Source organism: Rhinopithecus roxellana, chromosome 15 (genome assembly GCF_007565055.1).
Source record: "Rhinopithecus roxellana isolate Shanxi Qingling chromosome 15, ASM756505v1, whole genome shotgun sequence".
NCBI lineage: Eukaryota > Metazoa > Chordata > Mammalia > Primates > Cercopithecidae > Rhinopithecus > Rhinopithecus roxellana.
In genome coordinates, this window is record NC_044563.1 from 17,871,681 (window position 1) to 17,897,198 (window position 25,518).

At 50.7% G+C, this 25,518-nt stretch overlaps 1 protein-coding gene across 4 annotated transcripts in view; it reads right to left on the reverse strand.

Moving 5' to 3' along the window:
* LRP4 (LDL receptor related protein 4) overlaps positions 1-24,536 on the reverse strand; it is a 63,232-nt gene extending 38,696 nt beyond the window's left edge. For 2 of the 4 annotated variants that reach the window (XM_030918754.1, XM_030918753.1), the window contains exons 1-12: positions 24,245-24,457; positions 8,198-8,344; positions 5,148-5,264; positions 4,750-4,863; positions 4,273-4,389; positions 3,788-3,916; positions 3,440-3,559; positions 2,598-2,723; positions 1,938-2,063; positions 1,612-1,746; positions 905-1,030; positions 330-560 (exon numbers count right to left, since the gene is read on the reverse strand). In XM_030918754.1, coding sequence (XP_030774614.1) covers positions 330-560; positions 905-1,030; positions 1,612-1,746; positions 1,938-2,063; positions 2,598-2,723; positions 3,440-3,559; positions 3,788-3,916; positions 4,273-4,389; positions 4,750-4,863; positions 5,148-5,264; positions 8,198-8,344; positions 24,245-24,296 — 1,540 coding nt within the window. In that variant the 5' untranslated portion in view covers positions 24,297-24,457. Of the gene's footprint in view, positions 1-329; positions 561-904; positions 1,031-1,611; positions 1,747-1,937; positions 2,064-2,597; positions 2,724-3,439; positions 3,560-3,787; positions 3,917-4,272; positions 4,390-4,749; positions 4,864-5,147; positions 5,265-8,197; positions 8,345-24,244 lie in introns of all 4 variants that reach the window. The other 2 variants (XM_030918751.1, XM_030918752.1) reach the window with 2 other exon arrangements.
* Between the last annotated feature and the right edge of the window lie 982 nt (positions 24,537-25,518).

Sequence of the window (25,518 nt, forward strand, 5' to 3'; positions counted from 1 at the left end):
AATCCAAATATTCTTAATACTAAGCAATTGAAACAAAACTCAGAAATAAACTAGATGCAAAGGCTGATAGAGAACTCTGTCATCCATCAATCTGATTCCCATGATTACAACCACCAACGTGCTCTGATTATTCTCACTGAATGAGCTCAATCATAAGCAAATGTTATATTTGAACCTATAAAACTGATATATATTAACAAATGTTTTCTATATTAGAGCTCCAGCTAAGATTTCCCTGCCTAAGGTTTGCAAACCACTGGCCTGCTCCTCCCACCATTGCTGTGCGTGTGGCATGGCTAAGCCCCTCTCCATGGGGGCTCATTCCCTACCTGGGCTCTCCAGCCCAGTAGACACAACCTCCTCCACGTTGCTGCCGTTGAGGTTGGCACGGAGGATCCGGTCCAGGGTGACGTCTGACCAGAAGACAAGCTCGCGGCGGTGGTGGAAATCAAGGGCAATGGCGTTCTCCAGGTTGTTAAGCAGCAGTGTGTACTCAGAACGGTGCGGCAGCACCTGCCGGATGTCAATGCGATTGGCGAACAGCAGCACAGGCTCTGGCCCTGGGACACAGTATAAACATGGGGTCCCCACTGGGTTTCAGAGCCGCCCCTGGTACCCATCAGCAGGTCTTCAGCTGACCGATGGAGCCACGTGCCCACAGGGGCATGCCCCAGGCTGTCAGCATCAGTACCAGAAGAGTAGCAACCCTTAAACTATACTCCTCCACCCCTCCCCACCCCACTCCACCACGGCAGCTTTTCTTGGGGCTCAGAATGCAACTATTGCTCCGTTTTACTGCGATGGAAATCTCTCTACCTCTCTGCAAATCCCTGAGCACCAGAGCACTTGGCCTTCCTCCATGCTGAGCCCTCTGCCCACCCAGCCAAGTGCCAACAGCCCTTACCCAGAGCCTTGCAGCTGCGCCGGTCGGGCCGTAGTTCATAGCCTGTTTCGCACCAGCACTGGAAAGCCCCTTCGCTGTTGGTGCAACCCTGGCTGCAATACCCCTCCTCGGCACACTCATTCACATCTGGGAACACCAGGCACGTCAAGAGATCTCCCTTCTGTCGTCTTCCCACCCCTGCTCCCAGGCTGGCGAGCTGCTTTTCTGCCCACATCCCCACCTACTTTCCAGGCCAAGTGGGAAGGTTGTCTAAGAAATAGTTAAGGGCGGCTGGGCATGGTGGCACACACTTATAGTCCCAGCTACTTGGGAGGCTGAGGCAGGAGAATTGCTTGAACCCAGGAGGCGGAGGCAGCCGTGAGCCGAGATCGCACCACTGAACTCCAGCCTGGGTGACAGAGCAAGACTCCATCTCAAAAAAAAAAAAAAAGAAAGAAATGGTTAAGGGCTTTAAGGTCATATAGACCTGGGCTGGAATCCCAACTCTGCTGCTCACCAGCTGTGTGGCCTTTGGTAAGTTACTTATCCTCTCTGTGCTTCAGTTTCCCCATCTGTGAAATGGGAAGGATGATCCCCACCTCCTAGGGTTATTTTGAGGATGAAGTGAGGTCACAGCCTTCACATGCCTGACCCATAGGAAACACAGCTGCCTGTCTGCTGCCCCTGCTCAGAACCCCGACTCTGCTGCAAACCAGGCCTCAGCTCACCTTGGCACGTGTGCCCATCCTCTGTGAGCCGGTAGCCTGTGTGGCAGGTACACTGCACTGCCCCCCGCACCATCTGGCACTTCTGGGCACAGCCACCGTTGTTAACATTGCAGTTCTCCTCACCCGTCCGGGGCCCTGTGCCAGCCAAGCCAGAGTTGGGAGTTGAGCCCAGAATCCTCCCCCAGACAGCCAACTTGGCATTCCACCTGGACCGGGAACAACAGCTCCCAAAGCTGCAAGAGTCCTGAGGGAGGATTCCCTTTGAACCCTATGGGTGGGGTTCGGCCACAAACCATGGGCCAGGTCCGCCCACTGGGGACACTCACGGCAATTCTGCTGTGGGCTTTCGTCGCTGTTGTCACCACAGTCGTTGACCCCGTTGCACAGCTTCCTCTGCCCAATGCAGCGCCCATTCCAACACAGAAACTGGTCCGAGGCACACTGGGGGCTTCCTAGGGAGAGGGAGGGTCAGGTCACAGCAAGGCAGGGCTTGGGTCAACAAAGAGATGGGAATCTGTCATTTTCTAGGGTAAGCTGGAGACAGATGAGACTCAAGGTGGGAGGGTGAGGGTCCTGGGCAGGAAGCAGCTCAGACAGGGCTGGCTGGATGTCTGCATTCGCTTTCTCCCCAGGACACCACAGTGGGATGATGAAGAATATGGAACAGAATGAAAAACTACATCCACATGCTCAGTACTGGGTATGGCCAGGGGAGCACCCATGGGGGCTGCCAGATGGAAGGTAGTCCTTCCTCAGTAGACCAGAGCTAAAGGCACTGGCTGTGTGTGAGTTAGAATAGGAGTGGCAATTGAAACTTGCAGCTCTGATACCATGCTCCAGGCCATAAGGCCGCAGGTTAACGATGCACCTGGATTTTACACTGGTAAAACCTCAACCCGACTGGAAAGACAGCAATAACACCCTCTTTTCCACCCTTCCACCCCAACTATAGGCTAAGGGTTCTGGGGCACCCCGGGAGACACCACCTGTATTCTCACAGTTCTCTTCATCGCTGTTGTCCGCACAGTCGTCCTCCCCATCACAGCGCCAGGACAGGCGGACGCAGCGGCCTGAGCGACAGCGGAACTGTTCTGCTGTACACATGGAGGTGGCTGGGCAAAGCAAAGGCCTAATGAAAGGTGGGCCCCATTTCAGCCTGAAATTCTCCCTGCCACCCAAAACTGCAGCTTATGTCAGTACCCATGCCACTCTCAACACCAGGATCACAGCTGGTCTATATGGCGTCTTTGTGTGAATCAGAAAAAGGTATCCTTTCCTCAAGACACTTTACTGCCATCTGCTGGAAAACTGCCATGATGAGTATATAAATCTATTATGTGACTGGCTTCCCTTTGAACATATTGCCTCTGCACAGTGCACGACCTACACAACTGTACATGGTGGTCTTACCCAGTGTCTTCAAGATTTATGGGTAGTGGCCTCTTTGTCTTTTTTTTTTTTTTTTTTTTTTTTTGAGATGTCATCTCACTCTGTCACCTAAGCTGGAGTGTAGGGATGCTGTCTTGGCTCACTGCAAACCCTGCCTCCTGGGTTCAAGCAATTCTCCTGCCTCAGCCTCCCAAGTAGCTGGGATTACAGGCATCTGCCACCACACCCGACTAAGTTTTGTATTTTTAGTAGAGATGGGGTTTAACCATGTTGCCCAGGTTGGTCTCGAACTCCTGACCTCAAGTGATCCACCCGCCTCGGCCTCCCAAAGTGCTGGGATTATAGGCGTGAGCCACCGTGCCCAGCCAGTAGGGGCCTCTTTGGCTCCACAAGCCTTCTCCTTAGTTCCAGCCCAGCCTAATACCATTCCCCCACTCACTGCAGTTGCGCTCATCAGACTGGTCATCACAGTCCGCGTCACCATCGCAGCGCCAGCCTGCATTGATGCACAGGCCACTGTCACACATGAACTCCCCAGAGCGGCAGGGCTGGTGGGAGGCTAGGGAAACACAAGACTTCTGTCTCTAGCCAGTCTGTGCACAGTGTCCCACGGCAGACTAGAAGGCCACAGTCCCAGAATGCCAGTTCCTCCATCTCTTCCAAAGAGGGACCAGAAAATCCAGAAACTCCTCTCTGAACTCCTGCCCCAGCTGGCACCTGTGCCTTGCCACCCGAGGAGTTCTTCCCAGTATGGCCTCCCCACCTCCCAGTTGGCCGGAGCACTCACAGCAGTCAGACTCGTCCGACCAGTCTCCGCAGTCATCGTCGCCATCGCAGTGGTAGATATCGAGGATACAGCGGCCATAGGCACACTGGAACTCCTCCAGGTTGCAGGGAGGTGCTGGCACTGCTGAGGCTGGAAGGAAGGCAGGGGTGGGGAGGGGCACACACTCAGGCCTGGATGAAGGAGAGGGGCCCTGATTCCTCAAGCAGGCAGGATGCTCAGGCAGGAGAGCTTCTTCAAGTGAGATGCAACCAGGTTTCATCTGGGACAGCCCTTATAGACACCCATATTCAGGTGGACCAAAGGGAGCCTTCCTTTCCCACCTGGGGAACTTGGTCCCTCCCTAGCTCAGCCCAGGAGGAGCTGCTGCTGAGGCACCCCCATGCTCCTTGCCCTTGGTATATGCACCCCACAGCCTCACCCTTAGCCCATGGGCAGAACCATGCGCCCTTATCCAACCCAACAGCCTGAGGTCTGGGGCCACTCACGACAGCTCTCCTCATCAGAGCCATCTTTGCAGTCGGTGTCACCGTCGCAGTACCAGTGCTCAGCAATGCAGCTTCCGTCACTGCAGCGGAACTCCTTGTCGGAGCACTTGCGCATGTCTGGGAGGATGCGATGGGACAGCAGTTCTGAGAGGGCCCCACAGGCAACCCTCTCACCCTCCTCTCTGACTCCCCAACTTCACTGGCTTTGGCGGGTCTGACCCAGGCCCTGAAAGGCACCCCAGAGTCAGTGCAGACTCTCCTTGAAGAATGGAGGCCCTGGAGAGACTGGGCCTCAGCCTCCTGGTCCACAGTTTCTCGGGGGTCTGAGCGGCTCTGCCCCCTCTGCCTTCCTCTAGCTGCTCCAGATATCTGGGCAGTTCAAGGTTTGGCAGTGCTGGGGCCATTGCTGCTATCTCTTCCTATGGCCAGGCCACCCACTGGCCACCTTGTCTGCCTCCCCCCACTGGGGCCACTCACCACACTGCTCATCGCTGTTGTCACCACAGTCATTGTCACCATCACAGTGCCACAGACTCCGGATGCAGTAGCCGTTCTGGCAGGGAAACTCGTCCTCCTCACACTCCCGGGGGGCTGTGGACACAGAACAGTCAGGCTGCTGCAGGCAGTGGGGGTCTGGTGCCTGGAAGCCTGACTTAAAGCCCTCCGGAGCAGTCAAGTAGCTCCAGTGCTGCCCCAAGGGCTCCGAAGGAGGTGGCTGCCTCTCAGCAGCTTATCTGACTGCTAGAGGAAGTAAAAGGACAGGACCAAGTGCTGAAAACACAAGGGCTCATGTGGACCTGGGACATCGCTTTCCGATTGAAAATCCTTTCCCAATAGAACTCAATGGAGTTCGCCCAGCCCCTGCCAACACTTACGACAGTCCTGCTCATCCGAGTCATCCTCACAGTCGTTGTCCCCGTCACACACCCAGGAGCGGCGGATGCACTTGCCATTGTCACAGTGAAAGTCGAGAGGGGAACAGGTAGGTAGCACTGAATCCCAGGAAAAGGAAGGAAAAGTCAATCAACCTGGTATACTTAGTCAGGCTCAACTAGGCCAGATAGCCTTTTACTCCAAATTCCCTTGTCTTTTTTGTTTTCCTTTTTTGAGACTGAGTCTCACTCTGTCGCCCAGGTTGGAGTACAGTGGCGCAATCTTGGTTCACTGCAACCTCCGCCTCCTGGTTCAGGCGATTCTGACTCAGCCTCCCAAGTAGCTGGGATTACAGGCATGCTTCACCACACCCAGGGGAGGTTTTTTTTTTTTTTTTTTTTTTTTTTTGCATTTTTTGCATTTTAGTAGAGACAGGGTTTTGTCATGTTGGCCAGGCTGGTCTCGAACCCCTGACCTCAGGTGATCTTCCTACCTCAGCCTCCCGAGTAGCTGGGATTACAGGCATGCTTTGCCACACCCAGGGAGTTTTTTTTGTTTTGTTTTGTTGTTTGTATTTTTAGTAGAGACAGGGTTTCGTCATGATGGCCAGGCTGGTCTCGAACCCCTGACCTCAGGTGATCTTCCTGCCTCAGCCTCCCGAGTAGCTGGGATTACAGGCATGCTTTGCCATACCCGGGGAGTTTTTTGTTTTTGTTTTTGTTTTTTTTGAGACACAGTCTCACTCTGTCGCCCAGGCTGGAGTGCAGTGGTGTGATCTCAGCTCACTGCAACCTCCACCTCCTGGGTTCAAGGAATTCTCATGCCTCAGCCTCCCGAGTAGCTGGTATTACAGGTGCCCACCACCACGCCTGGCTTTTTAAAAATTTTTTTTTTTTGGATTTTTAGTAGAGACGGGTTTTTGCCATGTTGGCCAGGCTGGTCTCGAACTCCTAGACTCAAGAGATCCACCTGCCTCGGCCTCCCAACATGTTAGGATTACAGGCGTGAGCCACCACGCCCAGCCCCCTTGTCTGTTTTATAGTCCTTCCTTACTGACTCCTAGGCTCATCCCCAGCTGATGGAGAAGCTTAGCAGAAACTACACCTAAGACAGAGATTCAGAAGGCAATTGTGGTGAGGGGTTCACAGGGCAGGGGAAGAAGAATAACCCAAAGAACTCACAGGCACTAAGAAAACATAAGAAAAACATGAGCAAGAGAAAGAAGCGCTTTTTTTTTCCCCTCCTTTCCGCTTGTTAAATGATTGACACACCTGGGCTCAATTTCCAGTTAATTACGTAGCACTCTGAGCAAGTCATTTACCCTCTCTGAGCTGAAGTCTTTTGGGCTGTACGATGGGGATAATTATACCCAGTTCATGGAGGCCTTTTGATATAATGACTATGAAAATGCTACATGAAAGTGAAGCATTTATCATCAACACAATTAGCTGAACTGGTTAGGGTTAATGAGGTCCAGGTTGTACCGCCGTTCCCATTAGACTAATTAGTCAGCCTCAGACATAGATGCCACAGGTAGGTCAGAGATTGCACCTCTAATCCAGACAACTGGCTTAGCAGGGATATTTCTATATATCCAAGACAGGTCACCCTGGCCAACTGTGCAGATGTTACCATGCTAGGGGAAAAGGGACATTTAAAGAAAATATAGGCCAGGTGCGGTGGCTCAAGCCTGTAATCCCAGCACTTTGGGAGGCCCAGGCGGGCAGATCACGAGGTCAGGAGATCGAGACCATCCTGGCTAATACGGTGAAACCCCGTCTCTACTAAAAAATACAAAAAAAACTAGCCGGGCAAGGTGGCGGGCGCCTGTAGTCCCAGCTACTCGGGAGGCTGAGGCAGGAGAATGGCGTAAACCCGGGAGGCGGAGCTTGCAGTGAGCCGAGATTCAGCCACTGCACTCCAGCCTGGGCAACAGTGCGAGACTCCATCTCAAAAAAAAAAAAAAAAAGAAAGAAAATATAAAATTCCTTCTTTTTTTTTAGATGGAGTCTCGCTCTGTTGCCCAATCTGGAGTGCAATGGCACAATCTCAGCTCACTGCAAGCTCCACCTCCCGGGTTCACGTCATTCTCCTGCCTCAGCCTCCCAAGTAGATGGGACTACAGGCGCCTGCCACCTCGCCTGGCTAATTGTTTTGTATTTTTAGTAGAGACGGGGTTTCACCATGCTAGCCAGGATGGTCTTGATTTCCTGACCTCGTGATCCTCCAGCCTCAGCCTCCCAAAGTGCTGGTATTACAGGCGTGAGCCACCGTGCCCAGCCTAAGAAAATACAAGATTTCTTACAAAGTTTATATTACTAAGAAAGGTGTGGCCGGGTGTGGTGGTTCATGCCTATAATCCCAGCACTTTGGGAGGCTGAGGTGGCTGGATTGAAGTCAGGAGTTCGAGACCAGCCTGGCCAAAATGTTGAAACCTCATCTCTACTAAAAGTATATAAAATTAGCCGGGCATGGTGGCACATGCCTGTAGTCCCAGCTACTCGGGAGGCTGAGGCAGAAGAATCACTTGAACCTGGGAGGTGGAGGTTGCAGTGAGCCGAGATCACGCCCCTGCACTCCAGCCTGGGCCACAGAATGAGACTCCGTCTCAAAAAAAAAAGAAAAAAAAAAGGTTTTATTGTACAAAATACCAAAATAAGAAACATAGAAATAATCAATATTTGTGTATAGTATATCAATTTTAAAATGCACAAATATGCGGTACATATACACAAACATATATTCACATAAATACAGAGAGACCTATTTAAAGAAACTCCCTGTTGTTTCAAGTGTGTTCTCTTCTTTTACACTTGTTTTCAAGTTTGTTTTCTTGGACATATATGCATGAACCAACAAAAAGAAACACAGGAGAGTTGGAGCCATATATAGTGAAGAAACCACCCAAATGTCACTGTCTGTTAAGCTTGCAAAAGATCAACTCTCTGAGTCCAACACAGTTGACGCCGAGAACACTCCATCAGCCTTGTCCTTGCCCCCTACCCCCGGGTCCCTCGCCACCACCTCCCACTGCCTCTGGGGAGGTACTTACTACATCCGTCCTCATCGCTGTGGTCCCCGCAGTCATTGTCTCCATCACACTGCCACTGGGCAGGGATGCAGGTACACTCGCCAAGAGCACTCACTGCACATGTGAAGTGGCTCCGACCACAAGCACACTCGGGGCTGCTGGCCAGGCCTGGGCAGAGGAAAGAGGAATCAGTGAGGGCTCAGCTCCCGCTCAACCAAAGCCCATTCCGAGGGGAAGGTAGAGGGGCCTAGTTAAGGGGCACTGTCACTGGGAGAGTCACAGTGACACTTCAAGGGAGATGCAGGCGGTAAAACCATGTCTCCTCCAGGGCATAAACAATCCAGAAGATACCCTCTGACTTTGGGCTTACAAAGAGTCCAAGTGACCCCCTCTATGACAGGGCTTTTTTGCATAGCACCTCTAAGGGCCCAGAGACAGATGATGCCACCTAGGCTAGCCACAGTGGCTCATACCTATATCACAGCACTTTGAGGGGCTGAGATTGGAGGATTGATTGAGCCCAGAAGTTTGAGACCAGCCTGGGCAACATAGTGAGACCTTGTTTCTACAAAAAACTAAAAAATTAGCTGGGGGTAGTGGCACGTGCCTGTAGTCCCAGCTACTTGGGAGGCTGAGGTGGGAGGATTGCTTGAGCCTGGGAGGTCAAGGCTGCAGTGAGCTATGATCACACCACTGCACTCCAGCTGGTGCAACAGAGCAAGACCATGTCTCAAGAAAAAAAAAAAAGAAACAAACAACCCCCACCCCAAAATAACAAATAATGCCACTCAGAGGTTTAGTGCTCTTGAAGAAGAGGAACAAGGGACAGAAGGAGTGATGTTGAGAGGCCTCCATATCCTTCTCACCAAAACTAGGTTGAGATATGGATGCTCTGCCTCTGTCCTGGACCAGACCCTGGGATGTTGGCCAGGGAGGGCAAGAACTAATGGTGGAATTAAAATGCTGGAGCCTCTTTAAGATAAGGAACCCACACAGGGGAGCAGGAAGCAGGGTGGGCTGCTGTGAGTCCCCCAGGCCACCTCAGGGCAGAGGAACTGGGACCTGCCAGGGCCTTCCTGTCTGTGGCACAGGCCACAGCCTTGAGGAAGGCTGGCAGATGCAGCCCCTCCCCCGGCTTCAGCAGCACGCAGCTGGGCTTCCCTATTGAGCATCGAGCTATCTGCCTGGCCAAGTCCCATGACCGGCTGCTGTGCCCCCTCCCCAGCGTGCCCAGCAGGATGCCCTGGGATGGCGTGTGAATGGCTCAGTGCCCCGCTCCAGCCTCAGCTGGAACAAAGGGTTCTGCCAGGGTCACTCTCCCCCCTCCCAGCATTCATCCAACCCGCCGGGTTGCTCTGCTCGCAGCTGGGGAAGGAGGGGGCCGCAGCGCATGGCTCATCTCTCCCCCTTCCTTTCTTCTCCTCTTCCTCCCCTCAGCTGGGCCCTGCCCTCAGTCTGGGTTGAAACAGAGACGGAGTCAGCTCGAAATTGTCACCCCTCCTCCTATACTCTGTGCCTGGTCCAGCTTTTCTCTCTCAGCTCATCTCCTTGATGTACATCCTTGTCTCACATTACAATTCCTTGGCCTAGTCTAGGGCTTAGGGCCCGGGATAAAAAGGTGTGGTGCCATGCCCTCCAAAAGCAGGGAGAGAGCTCTAGAACTTTCCCTCTCCATTTCAACCCCAAGAGTAAGTGTGAGCATAAGGTAGAACTTCCTAGCCTGCGAAGTATGGATGGATGGATGGATGGATGGATGGATGGATGGATGGATGGATGGATGGATGGATGGACAGACAGATGGATGGATGGCTGGCTGGCTGGCTGGCTGGCTGGCTTTTGGGATCTGTGAATCCCTGATGCTATAGGTATAATGTAAGTTTCTGGGTAAGGAATCACAGCTTTCACCAGATTCTCAACTGAGGCCTGGCCCTCTCCCTCCACATGCTATGGGAATCAGCTGCCCTAGAAAAGATGCGGGATTGGGCTGGGCACGGTGGCTCACGCCTGTAATATCAGCACTTTGAGAGACTGAGGTGGTGGGTCCCTTGAGCATAGCAGTTTTGAGACTAGCCTGGGCAACATGGTGAAACCCTGTCTCTACAGAAAAGAAATTTACAAAAGTTAGCCAGACATGGTGGTGGACGCCTGTACTCTCAGCTACTTGGGAGCCTGATGTGGGAGGATCACTTGAGCCCAGGAGGTTGAGGCTGCAGTGACCCATAATCTCATCACTGCACTCCAGTCATGGTGACAAAGTGAGACCTTGTCTCAAAAAAAAAAAAAAAAAAAAAAAGATGCAGGATTTCCTGCGGAAGCCAAGTGAGGTCCAGTTGTGAGGTGCAGTGTCTCTAGACCTCACAGGAAGGCCTTGCTCCAAGCCCAGTGCTCCTGTCTCTTCGGGTCTCTCTGCAAATGCAGGGTAGAGGATTCTTCCCCAGGAAGCACTAAAAGACCCAGCTTCTCCTGCCCCCACTCCATCCTTTCTGGCCTGAGAACTCTGAGAAGGGAGGAGGGCTTTTCTCACTCAGATCCTGGACAACACAGCCTGAGGAACTTCAGTACTATGACAGGCTCAGCACAGCTACAGGCACCCTTTTGGTGAACTCTAGCTGGACTGAACAGCAAAGATGTTTAATCCCACTCCATGTGATGGGGCTCCCCAGTACACAGATCCCCTTCCTGGGGTATCATGGTGAGAAAAAGGATAAGGCTAAATCAGTGGATCTCAACTGGGTATATTTTGTCCCCCGGAGGACATTTAGCAATGTTTGGAGACATTTTTGGTTGTCATGCTTCGTGGTGTTTACCGACATCTGGTGGGTAGAAGCTAGGGATGCTGCTAAAGATTCTATAACTGTATAATTCTATACAGGATTACATGCCTGCAATCTCAGCACTTTGGGAAGCCCAGGTGGGCGGATCACCTGAGGTCAGGAGTTCAAGACCAGCATGGCCAACATGGTGAAACCCCCATCTCCACTAAAAATACAAACATTAGCCAGGTGTGGTGGTGGGCACCTGTAATCCTAGCTACTTGGGAGGCTTAGGCAGGAGAATCGCTTGAACCCCGGAGGCAGAGGTTGCGGTAAGCTGAGATTGTGCCATTTCTCTCCAGCCTGGGCACAGGAGCGAAAATCTGTCTCAAAAAAAAAAAAAAAAAAAGATTCTATAACGTGCAGACAGGCCCCTATGATAAAGAATTATCTGACCCGAAACATCCATAGAGGTCGAGAAATGCTGCTAACCACACACAGTACGGAGTGGGGATGTACCAGAGGGGAGTTCAGGATGAAAGGTGTGACAAGGACAGAGAGGAAGATGGGGTGGGTGGGGGGGAACTGGAGGAGGAGGTTGGGCAGAGGATGCACTGGACCTGGAACAGACAGACTTGGGTTCCATCAACCAGCCAGGTGACCTTGTGCAAGTCACGTAGCTCCCTAAGCTTCAGTTTTCTTGTTTGTAAAAAAGCCACAAGGAGCTGAACCTGGTGGCTCACGCCTATAATCCTAGCATTTTGGGAGGCTGAGGTGGGCTTGAGGTCAGGAGTTTGAGACCAGCTTGGCCAACACGGTGAAAACCTGTCTCTACTAAAAATATAAAAATTAGTTGGGCGTGATGGTGCACGCCTGTAGTCCCAGCTACCAGGGAGGCTGAAGCGAAAGAATTGCTTGAACCCCGGAGGCAGAGGTTGCAGTGAGCAGAGATCATGCCACTGCACTGTAGCCTGGGCAACACAGCAAGACTCTGTCTCAAAAAAAAAAAAAAAAAAAACCAACAAAGTTTAGACAAGAAAATAAAGGTGGAAAAAACTAACCTTGTGCCTTGGCACACCAAAGATGTTCAATAGGCCGGGCGCGGTGGCTCAAGCCTGTAATCCCAGCACTTTGGGAGGCCGAGACGGGCGGATCACGAGGTCAGGAGATCGAGACCATCCTGGCTAACACGGTGAAACCCCGTCTCTACTAAAAATACAAAAACTAGCCGGGTGAGGTGGCGGGCGCCTGTAGTCCCAGCTACTCGGGAGGCTGAGGCAGGAGAATGGCGTAAACCCAGGAGGCGGAGCTTGCAGTGAGCTGAGATCCAGCCACTGCACTCCAGTCCGGGCGACAGAGCGAGACTCCGCCTCAAAAAAAAAAAAAAAAAAAAAGATGTTCAATAATGGAGGCTGGGGTGTGCGGATGCAGGGGTGTGCAGATGCGGGGCCGTGGGGGTTAAATTTTTCCAAAAGGCCTTGATATTAAAAATTGGAGTACCAGAATAGAGCAAGTGTAGAAGAGTCCTGGGGCTGTGTGCAAATGAAAAAGCATACTAGTAGGGAAGAACCTTAAGCTCTTTTGTTTCTTTAGGGCCCCACCCCCGCCTTTGGCTGAGTGATAACAGAAGTCCTGATTTCCCCGCGCAGACTTTAGGAACAAAGCATTCCATCGGTGGGCATCAAGTTAGTTGCAGGCAGTTGAAGGGCCTTGACTTCCTGCATGTCAAATCAACATCTCAGCATCCGCTGCAGTGAAGGGCGGGCAGCCACTGGTCAGGCAAAGGCTTGACTTGGGCATTCATACAGTAAACAGACACATTATACTCCAGAAAGCCAGCTCTTCTGGACAACTGCTGTCCCTCTGGGGTCCTCAGAGGTGGAATTCTGCCTTTTCACTCAAGTCCCGGCTGTGATCATAAAGGCAGCTTTTAACCCTTTTTAAGGAAAAGAATGGTGAGTGAAGAAAGAAAACAAATGACTGTGGGTGGCAAAATGCAGCCTTCATTTTCAGAAGTGTTGAATTAGAACACTCTGCTATGCTCTGGCCTTGAAAGCTGCCAGCCACACTGCAAGCTCCCTTAGCGTCCAGGGGCCTGGGCTCTAGCCCCTCCACCTAATGCGATTCACCATGGAAAAGGTCTCTCTGCAAGGTATCTTTGATCATGAAGCCATCCAGCTTTTGGGATCTATGTTAATGTGCTCATAGGATTTTTCTCTAGAGGTTAACTAAAATCTTCCCTTTAATATCTCGTCTCTCCCACTCCCGCCACCTTACCAATTTCTCACTGCTTTCACGTAAAGCAAGCTTGTCCAACCTGTGACTTGCATGGCCCAGGATGGCTTTGAATGCGGCCCAACACAAATTCATAAACTTCCTTAAAACATGAGATTATTCGTGATTTCTTTTTTCTTTAGCTCATCAGCTGTTGTTAATGTTCATGTATTTTATGTGTGGCCCAAGACAATCCTTCTTCCAATGCAACCCAGGGAAGCCAAAAGATTGGACACCCCTGATATAAAGGAAAGAAGGGAAACATCCATCTGGTATACAAGACACCCTAACTTAGTAGTAGACAACAGAGATTCTATAGAGTCAGAGAGACGAAGGTTCAAATCTTGGTTCTACCACAAATTCTACAACTTTGAGCAAGTTAATCCCTCCAGGCCTCAGTTTCCTCATCCATAAAATGGGAATATGAACAGTTCTACCTCAAAGGGCTTTGTAAAGATTAACCCATATGGGCCGGGCGCGGTGGCTCAAGCCTGTAATCCCAGCACTTTGGGAGGCCGAGACGGGCGGATCACGAGGTCAGGAGATCGAGACCATCTCTGGCTAACACGGTGAAACCCCGTCTCTACTAAAAATAAACATAAAAAAAAAAGCTAGCCGGGCGAGGTGGCAGCGCCTGTAGTCCCAGCTACTCGGGAGGCTGAGGCAGGAGAATGGCGTGAACCCGGGAGGCGGAGCTTGCAGTGAGCTGAGATCTGGCCACTGCACTCCAGCCTGGGTGACAGAGCGAGACTCCGTCTCAAAAAAAAAAAAAAAAAAAAGAAAAAGATTAACCCATATGAACTGCTTAGCACAGGGCTAACACACAGCAAAAGCTTCATAATAATACAACCATCATTTTTTTTTTTCCAAGATGGAGTCTTGCTCTCTTGCCCAGGCTGGAGTACAGTGGCGCGATCTTGGCTCACTGCAACCTCCGCCTCCTGGGAAGCAGTTCTCCTGCCTCAGCCTACTAAGTAGCTGGGATTACAGGTGCCCATCACTGCGCCTGGCCATTTTTTGTAGTTTTAGTAGAGACAGGGATTCACCATGTTGGCCAGGCTGGTCTTGAACTCCTGACCTCATGATCTGCAAACCTCGGCCTCCCAAAGTGCTGGGATTACAGGCGTGAGCCACTGTGCCCGGCGCCATCATTTATTAAATACTTACCAGGTGCCCTCCGAGTACTTTTCTAAGTACTTTTCGTATGCTACATCATGGAAGGCTCTCAACAACCCTTGGAGGTGGTAGTGTTATTAGGCTGACGCAAAAGCAATTGTGGTTTTTGCCATTACTTTTAACGACAAAAATCGCAATTACTTTTGTGCCAACCTAATATTATCACCACTTTACAGCTGGGGACAATGAACCACAGAAAGGTTAAGTCTATAGATAGATTGCACAAGTACTAAGGGTTGAGGCCAGCATTCACACCCAGGCAGGTGATTATACTGCTTCCCAATAAAGGGTACTACTGTTGTGAGAATCTCCAAAACCCCAAGGTCAAAAGGGGGAATTTACAACTTCTGGGTCCTTCTCTTTTATGTGTTCTCCAATAGCAAATATGCAGTGAATTTATGGGTCTCAAACAGTGACCTCTTTCTGGTTACTGCTAAGGTAAAGACTTATTTCCCTCGCCTGAAGGTAAAGTAATGAAGCGGGGAAAGTCTAGCATCCCAGCACTTTTGAATCAGCACTGGAGTGTTGTCGGTCCAGGAAGGAACAGTGCTTCTGATAACAAATAATTATACTTTGCAATTCCTCTTTAGTGTGCAAGCTACTTTTGCATATGCACTTGCATTCTCATTGAATCATTACAATAACCCTGAGCAATGACTGCAGGGCCTATTCAACAGGTAAGGGCACCCGCTTTGGCCAAGGTCATGAGGTATGTGGGAGAGCCAGGATGGCAGCCCCGTTCTGACACTTAAACTAGTATTCTTCTCTTAGTGTGATCTCAGAGTCTGGACTTTCAGTAAGCTTTCCGGGTGACACCGATGCACACTCAAGTGTTGAGAGGCGCTGCTCTCCACTATTCCACAGAATGCACAGCTGAAGGTGGACCACACCTGTCACGTGGAGGCACATGGGTAGACCGTGACTACACACAGCTACAGAGCAGCTTTTTCAAGTTGAACCAGAGATGAGAAGGCTTAAGGAATGCCCTGTGAGTGTTCTGGAGTCGGGTGGCTACCCCGGTGTGGAAGGTATTAGGATTACAACGAGAAAAGGAGGAATCACCATTCATTTATAATATGCTAAAGCATATTAGCATATGCCTCTCTCCTTTTATCCACTGGCAGCAATAAATACAAGTTTGTTGAATGAATGAATGAATGAATGAATGAATGAAACACTCCTGTAGAATCTTGTGAAAGCTGGAGTCAAAGGAAAAGGGACTCAGAATATCATAAATAAAAGTAGTTATTTCCTACCTAACCAGTACCCAAGAGAAGAGGTATCTTTTCCTTTGCAAGGCAGCCTCTTAGTCCTATCCAGGTTTTGTTTACTCCTTTCTCCTACAAGAGTTCTTTCACCAGCTGTATTATCCAGCTGTAAAACTGACATGCCATGACTCTACTTATTTCTGTCCCATGGTCCCTTTTATTCCCCTGATCCCTAGAGGCCAGCTTAACTTGGTTGGTTTGGAAAGTCTACCGGGTGAAGTCTTCTCCTCAGTGGGCCGTTTCAAAAGGGACACTATCAGGCACGTGATTATAGGTCCAAGCAAGATCAGCCCTCTCTTGCTACTGTTACGTATAGAAAAGAAGTCCTTAATGGTTAGCCTCCAAAGTTATGAGGCAGAAGAACATAATGTTAAGCACATAGGAACAAAACTTCCCAGAATAAAAATCCTGACTCTGCTAGTTCCTAGCTGTCTGACCCTGGGCAGTTATTTAATCTCTTTCTATCTAATTTTCTCATCAGGAAAATTGGGACAATAAAAGCCCGTACCTTACAGGGATGTTACAAGAAATAAATTAGTTAATTCATAAAAAGGACTTAGCATTACTGCCTGGCACATACTAAGTGCTCAATAAATAATAGCTCTTGCTATTACTATTAAAGATTTGGCTTACCCCAGAACTGTCACATCCAGCCACTCCATGATTAAGACCTGCTATTTTAGGACTTGAGATGTTTGAAAACCCTACCATGTACCAGGCAGCAGTACCACCCCCCATGGGTTAAGTTGGTGGCATGAATAACCACAGTCTTGCTTTACTGCCTTTCTCTGGAAGAGCCTGAGGCACATGGTATCCTTTATCCTTGCCTTTTTTTTTTTTTTTTTTAGACGGAGTCTTGCTCTGTCACCCAGGCTGGAGTGCAGTGGCACAATCTCAGCTCACTGCAACCTCTATCTCCCGGGTTTAAGCCATTCTCCTGCCTCAGCCTCCCAGGTAGCTGAGACTACAGGTGTGTACCACCATACCCGGCTAACTTTTGTATTTTCAGAGTAGAGACAGGGTTTCTCCATGTTGACCAGGCTGCTCTCGAACTCCTGGCCTCAAGTGATCCGCCTGTCTCGGCCTCCCAAAGCACTGGGATTACAGGCATGAGCCACCACACCCGGCAGATCCTTGCCTAATTTATCACCAACTAATTCTGAGGAGCCAAGGACAGGAGAGAGAATCCAGAACCTAAAGCAATTAAAAAATGGATTTGTTTCCACTGTTGTAAATCAGGAGTAATAACAGTATCTATTTCATAGGGTTGCTAAGAGGTCTAAATGAGATAATACATATGAAGTTCATACTAGACAGCTGTTACTGTTGTTCTTGTTACTTGTACTAATCCCATTATCTTCATCTGGATATGTCCTCTCTCTCAACCCAGTAATGTAGCCAATGCCAGGCTATCTTGGTATAGATGCTCAAAATTCTACCTGCCCTACCTGGAAGCTGTCAACAGATTTCACAAATCCAACAGGGCTCAAACATGGCTGTGCTCTGTGAAGGGCTGCTCAAAATATTGCTTTCCTCTCCCGCTGCATCTCAAATCAGAAAGTCCACACAGTAACAAACTACATTTGTTTGTGGTTACTCAGGGAGCAACAGACCACATTTTCTGGAAGCCTTTTAAAGTCTCTCGCTTCTTCTGAGCCCATGAGTTCAAGGCTACAGTGAGCTATGATCATGCCACTGCACTCCAGCCTTGGCAATAGAGTGAGACCCTGTTTAAAAAAAAAAAAAAAGTAAATAAAGTCTCTCTCCCTCAAAAAGAACCTGAGAAGTAATTCGTTATGCATTGAGACTCCCTGAGAAGGAGATGTCTGAAAACAGAAAGGAGAGGTCAATCCAGGGTGAAATATAGACCTTCCCAACCTAGATCTTCTGGGATAGCCTGGCTTGAAAATACTCTATTTCGAGAGGTAGCATGGGATTGGGGGTTAACAGCTTAGACTCTGGGTTCAAATCCTGGTTCAGTTACTCACTACTTGTATGACAGCAAACTGCTCTAAGCCTGTTTCCCATCTGTAAGATGGGAATCTGTTTTTTGTTTTTGTTTTTTTGAGATGGAGTCTTGCTCTGTCGCTCAGCCTAGAGAGCAGTGGCACAATCTTGGCTCACTGAAACCTCTGCCTCCCAGGTTCAAGCGATTCTCCCACCTCAGCCTCAGTCTCCTGAGTAGCTGAGACTATGGACATGTGCCACCATGTCAGCTAATTTTTGTTTTTTTAGTAGACATGGGGTTTCACCATGTTGGCCAGGCTGGTCTCGAACTCCTGACCTCAAGTGATCCACCCACTCCAGCCTCCCAAAGTGCTGAGATTATAGGCGTGAGCCACCACACCTGGAATGTAAGACAGGAATCTAATGATACCTACCTCATAAGGATATTGTGAGGGATAAATGTGATATCATATACTAAATGCTTATCACAGTGCCAGGGACACAGCAAAGCTCTCAAAAATGCTAACTGCTCCAGAAATACATTTGGATTTTTTAGACCACATATCCCAGTTTGTAAATCCACACTTCCCACAATTTGCAAAAATTGTCATTGGAGGAGATCATTCCTAGAAGAAGAGAAATTCTCATTTGGGGAAGATACATTGTAGAGTTGTTGGCTTTTACTGGCTTTCGGAGCCTGTAGTTGAAACTTCTTGTTTCAACTGCCCAGGGCCGGAAGGTGGAAAGCCTGGGGCTCCCCTTTCCTATTTGCTAGGATTGTGGATGTCATAACCTGGCCTCTCCACTTGGTTAGAAGGAGGCTACAGTCAACTCAACAGAGAAGCTGTCTCTTGTACTCATCCATGCTGGCACGTGGTTGCAGGCCAGCCCCAAGGCTGGGGCCAGGGGAACATAGGAAGGGAACACTTAGAGCACTACCCCTCCCCACCTCCCCCTAGGCGTGACAGGAAGTGGAGCTGCTGAGCTTGGAGAGATCCCTGGAGGCACTTACAACCTTGCAGCTTCTTTATTTCACATGCTAATCAGGTGTCTCTCCGGATACCCTTCTCTGTACCTGCTTCGCCCTACACCCAGACAGAGGGAGGGTACCTCTCCAGCAAAAAGGCACTGCCTGGAGCCAGGAGCTTTCCGGCTCCAGAAAACCTCCGGTGATACATTATGCAGCAGCACCTCTGTGTCACTGCCTCTCAGCCAGATGGGAGGTTTGCTCCCAGTCTTTTGTTTCTGGCTCTGCTTGCTGCTCTGATCCTCAGCTCTGCACAGAGGTGAGGGGGAGCTCCCATAGGCCAAGTCAGGGCTTGCAGCAAGTCCCAGCCAGGCTTTCCCCAGTTGGGTCCCTGGCAGCGCCCCTTCCCTCCTCTTTCGAACCTGAATGATGGGGGAGTCCTATTCCGCAGGGGAAACAGGGCGTCAGGGAGCGCTAACAGTCAGTCCGCTCATCTGTGAGCAAGGATGGGAATCTACGAGCAGTGAAAGAATGAAGTCTGCTTAGACGGGCGTAAGAGGCGCTCAAGGGCACCTAGGATGTTTGCTTCTTGCTAAATCAAAAATGCACAACAGAAAATGGAGTCAAACGACCGCCAGGAAGCTAGAGAATTGGCTCTTTTTAACAGCTGCTCTTGGTTACGGTCAACTTTCTGCAGCTCCCAAAAACATCACATCACTGGCACCAACTTAAAAAGAAAAAACAAAAGAGACAACAGAGGTCAAACTTTGAGGTGGAGGAGCTGGGGGTTGGGGGCCATTCGGGGCTGGAGACCCACATCAATTAGGCCTGCACACTGACAGGCTTCCTGATTGAAAAGGGTAGCTGCGAAGGCTCCACAACAGCCCAGTCCCAAATTGGGGCAATTACTACCTTATGAGCTCTGGAGCCTGACTCCTTTCTCAGGCCAATGGGAGAGAGGGCTTGGAATTCTAAACTGTTCCAGCTACAAGAGTCCCCGGCCAGCCCCTCTCACCCCATGTCACAGGAATCTTAGGGGGAGAAGTTGCTAGGCTGCATCCCTGACCACTTAAGAAGGGAAGCTCTCAGAGGAAAAGCTCCACTTCCCCAGACCTCTCTCAAGAGAACTAAGGTGACATGAGTTCCCCTAGACTGATGTTATAGCTTAGTAGATCACTTTTCTAGGAGTGGGCACAAGTGGGCACTATGCTTCGGTTCTGTCACGTTTTCAAGGGGAGAAAAAAGGGGCAGATCTTTAAGAGACAAGCAAAAGACCAGCTGCAATGAATGAAGGAGCAAGTCTCAATTTTAGCACGGAACACGGTAGCATAATTATTTACCTGGCTCCCATGTTCTAAAGCCAAGAATCATCTCCGATCCACTTACCTGACTTTGCTTACAGCTAACTTTTATCTAGCTCTATAGTAACACAGTAGTTGCCAAGCTCTGTGCTGCATAGTTTGAACATGCTATTATCTCATGTAAGTTTTATGATATTCCTATGTGATAATTTATTACTACTTTTCTTCCTCTACCCTACTCACCTTTGCAGGTAACAACTCTGAGGTTCAGGGATATTTTGCACAGGGTCACCAAGAATTGCCAGAGCCAAGATTCAAACCCAGGTCTGTGGGTGCTTCTTAATTACCGAGCTTCGTATACAGTGATTATATTAATGCTTGACATATGTGTGCTTGCTGAATGAATGAACAAGTGAATGGGTGTGGAGCCCAGTTTGAGGAATGCTCCCGATTGTATGAGGAAGAACTCATCCCTGCCAGCTCTAAGCTGGAGTGACAGTGGCAAACCCATGCAGTCATCAGAACTATTTATAAGGCCAAACTCAGGCTCTGCCAGCTAACCAGTCAGCACTGAGTCTTCCCTGGGACACTGAATCCTCACAGGCTGAGGAGGGGAGGAGGGCTTCCGCTGCTAAAGATGAGATGGCAGTCCAGACATAGTCTGGGGCCCAGATGCCCCATGTCCAGGCAACTGTGACAAAACTCGTGGCTAAGCTGCATCAAGGAATGTAGAGAGACCCTGGCTGGAACAGGATAACAGACCTAGTCGACCAAGGGCACAGACTGTCTCATAATTTTGCCCAGTCATAGAAAAGACAAGACTACTTCTTCAAGTAGTCCCTGAAATTCTGTTCCTATTCAGGAACCTTCAGTATTTATTTTTTCTTTAAAGGGGCAGCAGCATAAACAATTTTTCCCATTTTCCTTCTAACAGTTAAGACTGGCAGTTAATCAGCAGAAAGAGTGAGCGAAGAGCTATAAAACACTCTGTCTTCTGTGACCTCCTGTGTTCTTTGCTGGCCCAGAAGATGGACATACCCAACGTGCTCTGTATCAGACATGGCCAGACTTGGTTCCCTTGCACCTGTCATTCTTAATACCACGTGCCAGTCCAAAAGATGTTATCTGATATTCATCAGGGTACAGAAGAGGAAATCCAAAATCAGTGACAAGCCAAGTATGTTTCACAAGTCCAACAGATCAAGGACAAGGTCACTCAAGCACCATGACAACCATGGTCATGACAACAGCGAGATGGAAAGCAGACCAGTCTCAGCTCAATTGCTCTGCACTTATTCTCAGATACAACCTTCTATCTACCCAAGCATACCTAGGCAGGAAGTTTTAACATTTCCCTTACCTGGATGAGACCTCCAGAACAAACACAGTTTCCACTCTTTCAAGGCTTGTCATCTATGCCCTTACTTCAATCTTCAGGATGAAAATGCTCAGGGCTATTACCAGCCATCAAGTTTCCTTCCAAAATCTTTAAGGTTAGAGAGTTATGTGGGTTGAGTCCAAACCAATAGGCTCTAGGAAAAGCCCAAAGGACTACCAGCATCCAAATAAGCACCTTAAACTTTATGTATTTATTGAGATAGAGTCTCACTCTGTTGCCCAGGCTAGAGTACAGTGGAGCAATCTTGGCTCATTGCAACTTCTGCCTCCCAGGTTCAAGCAATTCTCCTGTCTCACCCGTTCAAGTAGCTGGAGACTACAGGCATGTACCACCATGCCCGGCTAATTTTTGTATTTTTAGTAGAGACAGGGTTTCGCCATGTTGGCCAGGCTGGTCTTGAACTCCTGGCCTCAAGTGATCCGCTAGTCTCAGCCTCCCAATGTCACCTCAAACTTTAGTGTCTTTAATTCACGCCTTGCTGAGGTCAGGTCTGTCTAATGGATCTACTACTACATTTATCACAACTGCTGTCTCCCTGAGCCCCCGGAATTGTCAGTACAAAAGATGTTGTGTTGGTGGTATTTTTGGTTGTTTTTTTTTTGGTTGTGGTGGTTCCAGGCTCTGAAACTGCTCAGTCTCACTGGTGAACTGTGGATCTGACCCCTCCAGACCGCCGAGGATGGCTCAGTATCAGGCCAGGTGATGTGTATACCTTCACCCCACTGCCTACCCTTACAAACATGTGCACAGAAAGCTTTCCATGCTTAGACATTTCTATTAAACTTTTTTTTCTTAAAAAGAAACTTGGGCTGGACACAGTGGCTCACACCTGTAATATCAGCACTTTGGGAGGCCGAGGCAGGTGGATCGCTTGAGTCCAGGAGTTGGAGGCCAGCCTTGGCAACATGGTGAAACCCTATCTCTAGAAAAAAAAACAAAAATTTGTAGGGTGCGGTGGTGCATGCCTGTAGTCCCAGTTACTCAGGAGGCTGAGATGACAAGATCACTTGAGCTTGGGGGGTCGAGGCTGTAGTAAGCTATGATTGCCCCACTGCACTCCAGCCTGGGCAACAGAGTGACACCCTCTCCAAGAAAAAAAGAGAAAGAAGCCTAAAAGAGTTACCACGAATCCTCCCATTCTTTTTCTGTGAAACATTAGACATATGCAATTCTCTCCCCCCATTCTCACCCCCTTCCTTTATGCACATGTAATATTTGCAGCGTTGACAGCTCTGGAGCAGTAAAATCTTCTTGGCCAGTCTCAGCCCGGAACCTTCCAGCTCCCCTTTCCCTAGGGCAGAAGGCGACAATCTCCTCTCTGGCTTTGTTAGTATCCGTTTTAACCCTAATTTTTTTTTTTTTTTTTTTTTTTTTTTTTTTTTTTTTTTTCCAGTGCCTTGCCATTTCCCTTCATCTTTTTCAAAACTTCCTCCAGGGGGCCGAGAGGAAAGTTCCATCCCCTTCCCTTGCAACCCGAAGGGGGAACCCCCCAAAAAGCAAAGCTGTCCCTTTAAGGGGCCCATGTGGTGGGAAGAACAGCTACATTCCTACCCCAGTAGGGCCGCTGTCCCAACACGCCAAAGAGGCTACAAATAACCATCCAGGAGAGAGCCGGGGAGGGGAGAGCGCAGAGCGGAGCGGAACGTGGGCCGGCCAGGCCACCGCTCCTTAGAGAGAAAGGGCTCAGTCCGCGCTGGAGAGGTCGCGGAAAAAGAAAGCCCCCTGAAAACCCACAGGTAGTTTAAATAAAAGACATGAAAACTCTGTTTTGGATTTGGGAGGTAAACCAATCTTTAAAACGAGTGCCCAGACATCTCCACGCCCTGCCAGGCAAGTTCCGAAATCTCACTGACTTTTTCCACACGAGCTGTCCTACGTGAAAGAAAGAACCGGTGCAAGGCCAGGCAGGATCTGCAGACCCCTTCATTCTGAGCCCCAGCTCCCTACATCGGGGCTGCGAGGAAAATGGGGAGACTCGGAACTCCCGCCACGATGAATAACGATGGGTGAATAGGGCTGGGGTTCAAAAATCAAAGTTCTTTGAACTCTGGGCACAAACTAGAGGCAGCTGCTCAATCACGGGGTGCACCCAGGGTCGTTAAGAGACCGCGGAGAAGCCGATTCCACCGGAGCCCTAGTCACACATAACAGGGGGTATGGGCACCAAGGAGTCCTGCTGCAGCCGTCCAGCTCCCCTGAGGGCCCGGACCCCGCCGCGCGGGCCGGGAGGCTGCTTTCTGGGGTTCAGGGATACCCGCCCCCTGCCCCCCTACCCCGGCCAGGGCAGATCTGCGGGAGCCTTCCAGCAGTTTTTTCCCTATATTTCTCCTCAGCCCCCTTTCCAACCACCTCCCCTGGGGACGATCCAGGGCTGGAAGTTGACTGGCCGCAGCCAAGAGAGGGACCCCGAAACACCGCCGAGGGGAGATGCTGCCCGCAAACAGTGTCCCAGAGTCTTGGTGGGAGCAAGACCTGGAGTCCGGGAATTGTTCTCCAAGTAGAGGAATCCCGGTGCCCAAGTACTCAGATTCCACCGGGGCCCTTCTCCGCAACCCGCCCGAGCCCCCAGCCCCAGGAAGGAGAGCTATTTACAACTTATGGGTTTAGCGACCCTCTTCGCCCGCCTCCCTTTCTTCGCACGCATTCATTCGCACCAAGGACACAGAGCCCCCGTCCTAACCTTAAAGGGAAGCAGTCCCCGCTCTTCAAAGAGCAGTGAGGGAGGACGAGCGAAAGAACGCCCCGGACCTTACCCGCGCCCCGGCCCAGACCCGAGCCCGCGGGAGCGCCCCCGCTGATGCCCCCGCTCCGGCTGCTGGAGCCGGGGCCGCTCCGGGTCCACTCCCCAGCACACAGACCCAGGGCCACGGCTAGCAGCGAGCGCGAGGGGTCTCAGGCCCTGGCCCGCGCCGTCCGGGTACCGGGAGGCGAGTCCTGCAGCGGCCGGACCCAGGGACAAACTTTCCCGGCGGGCGCCGCTTACCGTGTGCGCAGAGCAGGGCGCCAAGCAGCAGCGCGCCCCACTGCCGCCTCATGGTGCCGCCCGCGCCGCCCGCCCGGGGTCCCGCCGGCTCCCGCGGGACGGCGCGGTGGAGGAGCCCGCGGAGGGTCCCCGAGGGGGAAGCGTCCCGGGTGCACGGCGGCCTGCGCGCCCCGCAAGTCGCCCTCTGGACGCCGCCGCCTCCTCCAGTGCTGCCAGAGCAGACGCTGCCCCGCCAGGGGACCAGGAGGGGGTGTCCCGGGCCAGGCCGCCCCGCCCCCCGCGCCGCAGCCCCCGCCACCGCCACCGCGCCTGGGCCCGCCCCCAGCGCCGGCCCGGCCCCTTCCCGCCCTCGGCCTCGGCTCCCGGTTCCCCCGACCCCACCCGCCGGCGTCTCCTGCGCGGGGCCCCGCTCCTCCTCAGGCCGCCCCCACATTCCTGGCCCGAGAGAGAGCCCCCTCCCTGTCCCTATTACTACTGCTTGAATGTCCCTAACTTAAAAAAAAAAAAAAAAAATTATCCTAGCGGTAAGTCTCGCCCACGCTCACTCCAGCTCTATGCTTCAGAGGAGCACCTGAGCTGACCCAAGTCGCCTGGACATGACCCCGGCCCCCCCTTACCGGCCCCAAGTCCAGACTTTATTGATGTCTCCGAATACGTAAGGCTTGCGGATGCATAATCCTCTTGGGTCTTTATTGACATCAAACAAGGGACATCAGGGGGCCTGGAGTGCTGTATCTTAACTAGCGTTCTCCCTGTCAAAATTCCTTTTCTGAGATTTTCTTCTCCCTCGCCTCCCCCGGTCTAGGCAGCGTTGTTCTTGGGCTAAATAATTCACCGACCCCCTCTTTTCATTCACTCATTTCCTGAGCTGGTTGTCTGGGTCCTGTTGCTCCAGCTCAGACGCCCAGATTCGGCCCAGACAGACTTAGTTCCTCCTTGCTGTCTTTATAAATCACCGTTGTTAGCCTCTTCACCTTCTTTGACTTTGTGATCCTGACAAGGAAGGGAGGGGGTCAGGAAAGAAGTCCTCATGGGCAACTGCACTCCCACAAAGCCCTCAACCTCCTTCCAGCCCCAGTCTGTAGGTCCTTCCCTCAGATTTAACTTTTGATTTACTACATAAAAATCATAAACTTGTCTCTAGTCTTCCTTCCTTTTGTGGTCTACTCTCCCTAATGCATATTAATAATACGGGTTAATTTCACCACCTTCCATTTTTTCCAGGTTGAATCTTGTTTTGTTCCTTTTGCCCAAATGCCCAACTTTCTGATGGC